Raw genomic sequence first — 10,078 nt, 5'->3', positions numbered from 1 at the left:
AGCAATCCAGACGGAGTGATTTTCTTTACAGACAGAGAGGGGAACACTCGTCTTTCGAACACCAGCCTTTCTACGTCCCTGTGTTGTCACGTGGGTCGCGCGTCAGCCAAGTAAGGAGGGTGGGACTAGATACCCTTGATCCAATGAACGAGCACTGTGAGAGCACGATGCGTTGACGTATTGAGGCGAACAGAGAACGCGCAAAATTCGAAAGTGGACCGGAAGTGAAACCAACTGCAGGACCGCAGAAGGATCCCTAATGTTTTGTTTTTGTAAAGTACATTGTCCGTTAGCTAACTTCTAGTTAGGCTACCTTACGTTTTTATTACAGGTACGTACTGTTTTGGAAAGTTCATTCGTATTCTATCTCTGTTGGTTTGCTGGAAGTGAATGTGTTGAATTATCCAGGGCTAGCTAACTAGCTGACTCTGGCTGTTACGCTCATAGCTAACATACCAGCTGGTTTTGTGATTCTAAAACTGCTCCTGTTGTGTCACTCTCTGTTGGATTAGGAAAGAGTCAAGGTGTCAGTATGTTTAAATTCAAATATCAAGGGAGCGTGAAAGATCTGGCGTCTCTCGATCCCATGACCAGTCGCTGCTCCCGCCTCAACCACCTGCTGCAGGTGAATATTGCTGCCTGGTGTAGCTACTTGATGTACTGCCTTTATATATGGGCTAGTAAGAGAGAATAATGAAAACAACAGTAGAAATACCGTTCAAAAGTTTGGGGTCACTTAGAAATGTCCTTGTTTTACATGAAAACATACATGAAATGGGTTTGAATAGGAAATATAGCAAAATGAATAGGAAATGTAGTCATTGACAAGGTTAGAAATAATGATTTTAATATAAATAATAATTGTGTCCTTCAAACTTTGCTTTCGTCAAATAATCCTCCATTTGCAGGAATTACAGCCTTGCAGACCTTTGGCATTCTAGTTGTCAATTTGTTGAGGTAATCTGAAGAGATTTCACCCCATGCTTCCTGAAGCACCTCCCACAAGTTGGAGTGGCTTGATGGGCACTTCTTATGTACCATACAGTCAAGCTACTCCCACAACAGCTCAATAAGGTTGAGATCCGGTGACTGTGCTGGCCACTCCATTATAGACAGAATACCAGCTGACTGCTTCTTCCCTAAATAGTTATTGCATAGTTTGGAGCTGTGCTTTGGGCCATTGTCCTGTTGTAGGAGGAAATTGGCTCCAATCAAGCGCAGTCCACAGGGTATGGCATGGCGTTGCAAAATGGAGTGATAGCGTTCCTTTTTTTTAGGGGGTAGGTCAGTTTTAATATTGCAGATAGATTGTAACTTCCATCAATGTAATTGTCTGCATCACTTCCAATCCCCCATGTTTTTTTAAATTTCTCGCAATATATATATATATATATATATATATATATATATATATATATATATACATACAGTGGGGAAAAAAAGTATTTAGTCAGCCACCAATTGTGCAAGTTCTCCCACTTAAAAAGATGAGAGAGGCCTGTAATTTTCATCATAGGTACACGTCAACTATGACAGACAAAATGAGGAAAAAAAATCCAGAAAATCACATTGTAGGATTTTTTAATGAATTGATTTGCAAATTATGGTGGAAAATAAGTATTTGGTCAATAACAAAAGTTTCTCAATACTTTGTTATATACCCTTTGTTGGCAATGACACAGGTAAAACGTTTTCTGTAAGTCTTCACAAGGTTTTCACACACTGTTGCTGGTATTTTGGCCCATTCCTCCATGCAGATCTCCTCTAGAGCAGTGATGTTTTGGGGCTGTCGCTGGGCAACACGGACTTTCAACTCCCTCCAAAGATTTTCTATGGGGTTGAGATCTGGAGACTGGCTAGGCCACTCCAGGACCTTGAAATGCTTCTTACGAAGCCACTCCTTCGTTGCCCGGGCGGTGTGTTTGGGATCATTGTCATGCTGAAAGACCCAGCCACGTTTCATCTTCAATGCCCTTGCTGATGGAAGGAGGTTTTCACTCAAAATCTCACGATACATGGCCCCATTCATTCTTTCCTTTACATGGATCAGTCGTCCTGGTCCCTTTGCAGAAAAACAGCCCCAAAGCATGATGTTTCCACCCCCATGCTTCACAGTAGATATGGTGTTCTTTGGATGCAACTCAACATTCTTTGTCCTCCAAACAAGACGAGTTGAGTTTTTACCAAAAAGTTATATTTTGGTTTCATCTGACCATATGACATTCTCCCAATCCTCTTCTGGATCATCCAAATGCACTCTAGCAAACTTCAGACGGGCCTGGACATGTACTGGCTTAAGCAGGGGGACACGTCTGGCACTGCAGGATTTGAGTCCCTGGCGGCGTAGTGTGTTACTGATGGTAGGCTTTGTTACTTTGGTCCCAGCTCTCTGCAGGTCATTGACTAGGTCCCCCCGTGTGGTTCTGGGATTTTTGGTCACCGTTCTGTGATCATTTTGACCCCACGGGGTGAGATCTTGCGTGGAGCCCCAGATCGAGGGAGATTATCAGTGGTCTTGTATGTCTTCCATGTCCTAATAATTGCTCCCACAGTTGGTTTCTTCAAACCAAGCTGCTTACCTATTGCAGATTCAGTCTTCCCAGCCTGGTGCAGGTCTACAATTTTGTTTCTGGTGTCCTTTGACAGCTCTTTGTTCTTGGCCATAGTGGAGTTTGGAGTGTGACTGTTTGAGGTTGTGGACAGGTGTCTTTTATACTGATAACAAGTTCAAACAGGTGCCATTAATACAGGTAACGAGTGGAGGACAGAGGAGCCTCTTAAAGAAGAAGGTACAGGTCTGTGAGAGCCAGAAATCTTGCTTGTTTGTAGGTGACCAAATACTTATTTTCCACCATAATTTGCAAATAAATTCATTAAAAATCCTACAATGTGATTTTCTGGATATTTTTTTCTCAGTTTGTCTGTCATAGGTGACGTGTACCTATGATGAAAATTACAGGCCTCTCTCATCTTTTTAAATGGGAGAACTTGCACAATTGGTGGCTGACTAAATACTTTTTTTCCCCACTGTATATATACACACACAGTGGGGAGAACAAGTATTTGATACACTGCCGATTTTGCAGGTTTTCCTACTTACAAAGCATGTAGAGGTCTGTAATTTTATCATAGTTACACTTCAACTGTGAGAGACGGAATCTAAAACAAAAATCCAGAAAATCACATTGTATGATTTTTAAGTAATTAATTTGCATTTTATTGCATGACATAAGTATTTGATCACCTACCAACCAGTAAGAATTCCGTCTCTCACAGACCTGTTAGTTTTTCTTTAAGAAGCCCTCCTGTTCTCCACTCATTACCTGTATTAACTGCACCTGTTTGAACTCGTTACCTGTATAAAAGACACCTGTCCACACACTCAATCAAACAGACTCCAACCTCTCCACAATGGCCAAGACCAGAGAGCTGTGTAAGGACATCAGGGATAAAATTGTAGACCTGCACAAGGCTGGGATGGGCTACAGGACAATAGGCAAGCAGCTTGGTGAGAAGGCAACAACTGTTGGCGCAATTATTAGAAAATGGAAGAAGTTCAAGATGACGGTCAATCACCCTCGGTCTGGGGCTCCATGCAAGATCTCACCTCGTGGGGCATCAATGATCATGAGGAAGGTGAGGGATCAGCCCAGAACTACACGGCAGGACCTGGTCAATGACCTGAAGAGAGCTGGGACCACAGTCTCATAGAAAACCATTAGTAACACACTACGCCGTCATGGATTAAAATCCTGCAGCGCACGCAAGGTCCCCCTGCTCAAGCCAGCGCATGTCCAGGCCCGTCTGAAGTTTACCAATGACCATCTGGAAGATCCAGAGGAGGAATGGGAGAAGATCATGTGGTCTGATGAGAAAAAAATAGAGCTTTTTGGTCTAAACTCCACTCGCCGTGTTTGGAGGAAGAAGAAGGATGAGTACAACCCCAAGAACACCATCCCAACCGTGAAGCATGGAGGTGGAAACATCATTCTTTGGGGATGCTTTTCTGCAAAGGGGACAGGACGACTGCACCATATTGAGGGGAGGATGGATGGGGCCATGTATCGCGAGATCTTGGCCAACAACCTCCTTCCCTCAGTAAGAGCATTAAAGATGGGTCGTGGCTGGGTCTTCCAGCATGACAACGACCCGAAACACACAGCCAGGGCAACTAAGGAGGGGCTCCGTAAGAAGCATCTCAAGGTCCTGGAGTGGCCTAGCCAGTCTCCAGACCTGAACCCAATAGAAAATCTTTGGAAGGAGCTGAAAGTCCGTATTGCCCAGCGACAGCCCCGAAACCTGAAGGATCTGGAGAAGGTCTGTATGGAGGAGTGGGCCAAAATCCCTGCTGCAGTGTGTGCAAACCTGGTCAAGACCTACAGGAAACGTATGATCTCTGTAATTGCAAACAAAGGTTTCTGTACCAAATATTAAGTTCTGCTTTTCTGATGGATCAAATACTTATGTCATGCAATAAAATGCAAATTAATTACTTAAAAATCATACAATGTGATTTTCTGGATTTTTGTTTTAGATTCCGTCTCTCACAGTTGAAGTGTACCTATGATAAAAATTACAGACCTCTACATGCTTTGTAAGTAGGAAAACCTGCAAAATCGGCAGTGTATCAAATACTTGTTCTCCCCACTGTGTATGTGTGTATATATATATACACACATACATATACATTTCCTTTTTAAAAATATATTTCCCTTTATTACTTTCCAACCCCACCACCCCTTCCCTAATTGGAGTAAACTAGTGAACAACAATGCTTAGGCCTCTACTTCCAGCTTATACATACTATATACATTTTATGGACACAGTCAATTTTACAATAATTCTATTTTGTTTGTTTTTACTCCTGAACTTCCTCTACCCTCAACCTCTCCGATCATTTTCATGATGTCCATCCGGTTTGCTTCTATATGCCATATCTTTCTAACTGTGCTCTTTCACAAAAGCTCTCAACCTATAACCTATATACAGTGGGGAAAAAAAGTATTTAGTCAGCCACCAATTGTGCAAGTTCTCCCACTTAAAAAGATGAGAGAGGCCTGTAATTTTCATCATAGGTACACGTCAAATATGACAGACAAAATGAGAATTTTTTTTCCAGAAAATCACATTGTAGGATTTTTAATGAATTTATTTGCAAATTATGGTGGAAAATAAGTATTTGGTCAATAACAAAAGTTTCTCAATACTTTATTATATACCCTTTGTTGGCAATGACACAGGTCAAACGTTTTCTGTAAGTCTTCACAAGGTTTTCACACACTGTTGCTGGTATTTTGGCCCATTCCTCCATGCAGATCTCCTCTAGAGCAGTGATGTTTTGGTACTGTCGCTGGGCAACACGGACTTTCAACTCCCTCCAAAGATTTTCTATGGGGTTGAGAGCTGGAGACTGGCTAGGCCACTCCAGGACCTTGAAATGCTTCTTACGACGCCACTCCTTCGTTGCCCGGGCGGTGTGTTTGGGATCATTGTCATGCTGAAAGACCCAGCCACGTTTCATCTTCAATGCCCTTGCTGATGGAAGGAGGTTTTCACGCAAAATCTCACGATACATGGCCCCATTCATTCTTTCCTTTACACGGATCAGTCGTCCTGGTCCCTTTGCAGAAAAACAGCCCCAAAGCATGATGTTTCCACCCCCATGCTTCACAGTAGGTATGGTGTTCTTTGGATGCAACTCAGCATTCTTTGTCCTCCAAACATGACGAGTTGAGTTTTTACCAAAAAGTTATATTTTGGTTTCATCTGACCATATGACATTCTCCCAATCCTCTTCTGGATCATCCAAATGCACACTAGCAAACTTCAGACGGGCCTGGACATGTACTGGCTTAAGCAGGGGGACACGTCTTGCACTGCAGGATTTGAGTCCCTGGCGGCGTAGTGTGTTACTGATGGTAGGCTTTGTTACTTTGGTCCCAGCTCTCTGCAGGTCATTCACTAGGTCCCCCCGTGTTTTTCTGGGATTTTTGCTCACCGTTCTTGTGATCATTTTGACCCCACGGGGTGAGATCTTGCGTGGAGCCCCAGATCGAGGGAGATTATCAGTGGTCTTGTATGTCTTCCATTTCCTAATAATTGCTCCCACAGTTGATTTCTTCAAACCAAGCTGCTTACCTATTGCAGATTCAGTCTTCCCAGCCTGGTGCAGGTCTACAATTTTGTTTCTGGTGTCCTTTGACAGCTCTTTGGTCTTGGCCATAGTGGAGTTTGGAGTGTGACTGTTTGAGGTTGTGGACAGGTGTATTTTATACTGCTAACAAGTTCAAACAGGTGCCTTTAATACAGGTAACTAGTGGAGGACAGAGGAGCCTCTTAAAGAAGAAGTTACAGGTCTGTGAGAGCCAGAAATCTTGCTTGTTTGTAGGTGACCAAATACTTATTTTCCACCATAATTTGCAAATAAATTCATTAAAAATCCTACAATGTGATTTTCTGGATTTTGTTTTCTCAATTTGGCTGTCATATTTGACGTGTACCTATGATGAAAATTACAGGCCTCTCATCTTTTTAAGTGGGAGAACTTGCACAATTGGTGGCTGAGTAAATACTTTTTTTCCCCACTGTACTTATTATGGACACAGTATGCTTACATTATTAGTTATATTGTTGTTATTAGTCCCATCCTTCAACTCCATTCAACACCACCCATCTATCTCTTAACACCGTCCAAATTGGATTTCTATTTGCCATATATTTTTCAACTGTACTGTGATGTTTTACAAAAGTTCTGAACCTTTCTATTCTCATTGTTTCTACAGATTGTAAATTGAAAATAAACATTTTGCTAAGTATTATAATATTATTGATCGATTGACTATGACTTTTCAGATCACCCAGTAATGCTATCTGCAGGGTTAATATTGCAATCCTTTAGCCATTCCTGGACCTGTGTCCAAAAACAAGCTACAAATGGACAGTACCAAAACAAATGATCTAATTATTCTGTCTCTTCACAGCAAAATCTGCAGAGCTGGGAAGATTGTATCCCCCATATAAATAACATTCTATTGGTTGCAAGAATTTTGTTTTGAATCCGGCGTCGTTTTGTGTATCAGTTCATAAACACTATGCCATGGGATCGGTACATCAAAAATCTCTTCCCAACTATTTTGCAATCTATATGGGATGGCTGTCAATCCTTTGGTCCTTAAATGAAACTGGTATACTTGGTTATTTATCACAGTTTTCTTTAACCAATTATGTTCTTTAATGCAAGGCCGACAAATAAGTTCCTTACATTTTCCCCCTTCCACTTTCCTCTTCCATTTTTGCGGTAATGCTGCAATTATTTGGTTGTAATTTTGGGTAGAGCAGACATTTCCATATGTTAGCTGCATGTGCGACATAACTCCACCAGTCCTACCGATGATATCATTTACGAAGATTATAGCTTTTTTAAAACATTTAGTCAATTTTGTTTTGTTTTTTATCAATTAGTATATTTGAGTTTAACCATTATTTGTTCTGTCGTTTCTGGAGGATTAAATTGAAATTGCAACCAACTTTCTATGGCTTGTTTTAGAAATAGTGATATTTGGGAGATTATTTCCTTTTCAAATAACTGAAAGTGTGAGGTTGTAATCTGAATAAAGGGGAAAAGGCCATTCTTGAACATGGGGACAATCTTACTAATTTGCTGGAGAACCAGTTCGGATTTAAGTATAACGTTTGTATGACTGAAGCTTTTAGTGATAGGTCTAATGCTTTAATATTTAATAATTTCTGTCCTCCGAATTCATATTAATTATAAAAATAGGCCCGTTTAATTTTGTCTGGCTTGCCGTTCCAAATAAAATGGAATACTTTTTTCTCATATAATTTAAAAAACTGTTCGCTAGGCGTAGGCAAGACCATGAGCAAATAGGTAAACTGGGATAATACTAAAGAGTTATTCAGGGTGATTTTCCGACAAATAGACAGGTATTTACCTTTCCATGGTAGCAAGATCTTATCTATTTTTGTTACCTTTCTATTAAAATTTATTGGAGTGAGATCATTTATTTCATTTGGGATATTTATTCTTAGTATATCCACATAACCATCAGACCATTTTATTGGTAAACTACATGGTAATGTACATTTTTTATTTTTTAGGGATACAATACGTAATATAGTACATTTATCATTACATTTACGTCATTTAGCAGACGCTCTTATCCAGAGCGACAAATTGGTGCATTCACCTTATAGCCGGTGGGATAACCACTTTACAATGTTTTATTTAAATGTTTTTATTTTATTTATTTTTTTTGGGGGGGGTGGGTTGGGGTAAGGGGGGGTAGAATGATTACTTTATCCTATCCCAGGTATTCCTTAAAGAGGTGGGGTTTCAAGTGTCTCCGGAAGGTGGTGAGTGACTCCGCTGTCGTGATGGAGCTTGTTCCACCATTGGGGTGCCAGAGCAGCGAACAGTTTGGACTGGGCTGAGCGGGAACTATGCTTCCGCAGAGGTAGGGGAGCCAGCAGGCCAGAGGTGGATGAACGCAATGCCCTCGTTTGGGTGTAGGGACTGATCAGAGCCTGAAGGTACGGAGGTGCCGTTCCCCTCACAGCTCCGTAGGCAAGCACCATGGTCTTGTAGCAGATGCGAGCTTCAACTGGAAGCCAGTGGAGTGTGCGGAGGAGCGGGGTGACGTGAGAGAACTTGGGAAGGTTGAACACCAGACGGGCTGCGGCATTCTGGATGAGTTGTAGGAGTTTAATGGCACAAGCAGGGAGCCCAGCCAACAGCGAGTTGCAGTAATCCAGACGGGGAGATGACAAGTGCCTGGATTAGGACCTGTGCCGCTTCCTGTGTAAGGCAGGGTCGTACTCTCCGAATGTTGTAGAGCATGAACCTACAGGATCGGGTCACCGCCTTGATGTTAGCGGAGAACGACAGGGTGTTGTCCAGGGTCACGCCAAGGCTCTTTGCACTCTGGGAGGAGGACACAACGGAGTTGTCAACCGTGATGGCGAGATCATGGAACAGGCAGTCCTTCCCCGGGAGGAAGAGCAGCTCCGTCTTGCCAAGGTTCAGCTTGAGGTGGTGATCCGTCATCCATACTGATATGTCTGCCAGACATGCAGAGATGCGATTCGCCACCTGGTTATCAGAAGGGGGAAAGGAGAAGATTAGTTGTGTGTCGTCTGCGTAGCAATGATAGGAGAGGCCATGTGAGGATATGACAGAGCCAAGTGACTTGGTGTATAGCGAGAATAGGAGAGGGCCTAGAACTGAGCCTTGGGGGACACCAGTGGTGAGAGCACGTGGTGCGGAGACAGCTTCTCGCCACGCCACTTGGTAGGAGCGACCGGTCAGGTAGGACGCAATCCAAGAGTGAGCCGCGCCGGAGATGCCCAGCTCAGAGAGGGTGGAGAGGAGGATCTGATGGTTCACAGTATCAAAGGCAGCAGACAGGTCTAGAAGGACAAGAGCAGAGGAGAGAGAGTTAGCTTTAGCAGTGCGGAGAGCCTCCGTGACACAGAGAAGAGCAGTCTCAGTTGAATGACCAGTCTTGAAACCTGACTGGTTTGGATCAAGAAGGTAATTCTGAGAGAGATAGCAAGAGAGTTGGCCAAAGACGGCACGCTCAATAGTTTTGGAGAGAAAAGAAAGAAGGGATACTGGTCTGTAGTTGTTGACATCAGTGTTGGTTTTTTGAGAAGGGGTGCAACTCTCGCTCTCTTGAAGACGGAAGGGACATAGCCAGCGGTCAAGGATGAGTTGATCAGCGAGGTGAGGTAAGGGAGAAGGTCACCGGAGATGGTCTGGAGAAGAGAGGAGGGGATAGGGTCAAGCGGGCAGGTTGTTGGGCGGCCTGCCGTTGCAAGATTTTATCTGGAGAGAGAGGGGAGAAAGAAGTCAAAGCATAGGGTAGGGCAGTGTGAGCAGGACCAGCAGTGTCATTTGACTTAACAAACGAGGATCGGATGTCGTCAACCTTCTTTTCAAAATGGTTGACGAAGTCATCCACAGAGAGGGAGGAGGGGGGGGGAGGAGGAGGATTCAGCAGGGAGGAGAATGTGGCAAAGAGCTTCCTAGGGTTAGAGGCAGATGCTTGGAATTTAGAGT

The 10,078-nt window shown here is 43.1% G+C and overlaps 1 protein-coding gene across 2 annotated transcripts in view; it reads left to right on the top strand.

Annotated features, from left to right (window-relative positions):
• The first annotated feature begins 214 nt into the window (after positions 1 to 214).
• cita (citron rho-interacting serine/threonine kinase a) overlaps positions 215 to 10,078 on the top strand; it is a 71,539-nt gene continuing 61,675 nt past the window's right edge. For both annotated transcript variants that reach the window (XM_041887929.2, XM_041887928.2), the window contains exons 1-2: positions 215 to 331; positions 513 to 625. In XM_041887929.2, the coding sequence (XP_041743863.1) occupies positions 533 to 625 (93 nt within the window). In that variant the 5' untranslated portion in view covers positions 215 to 331; positions 513 to 532. The remainder of the gene's footprint in view (positions 332 to 512; positions 626 to 10,078) is intronic.

Source organism: Coregonus clupeaformis, chromosome 10 (genome assembly GCF_020615455.1).
Source record: "Coregonus clupeaformis isolate EN_2021a chromosome 10, ASM2061545v1, whole genome shotgun sequence".
In the NCBI taxonomy this organism is placed as follows: Eukaryota; Metazoa; Chordata; class Actinopteri; order Salmoniformes; family Salmonidae; genus Coregonus; species Coregonus clupeaformis.
The sequence above is the reverse complement of the archived record's forward strand: the minus strand, read 5'-3'. Positions and strand labels throughout refer to the sequence as shown.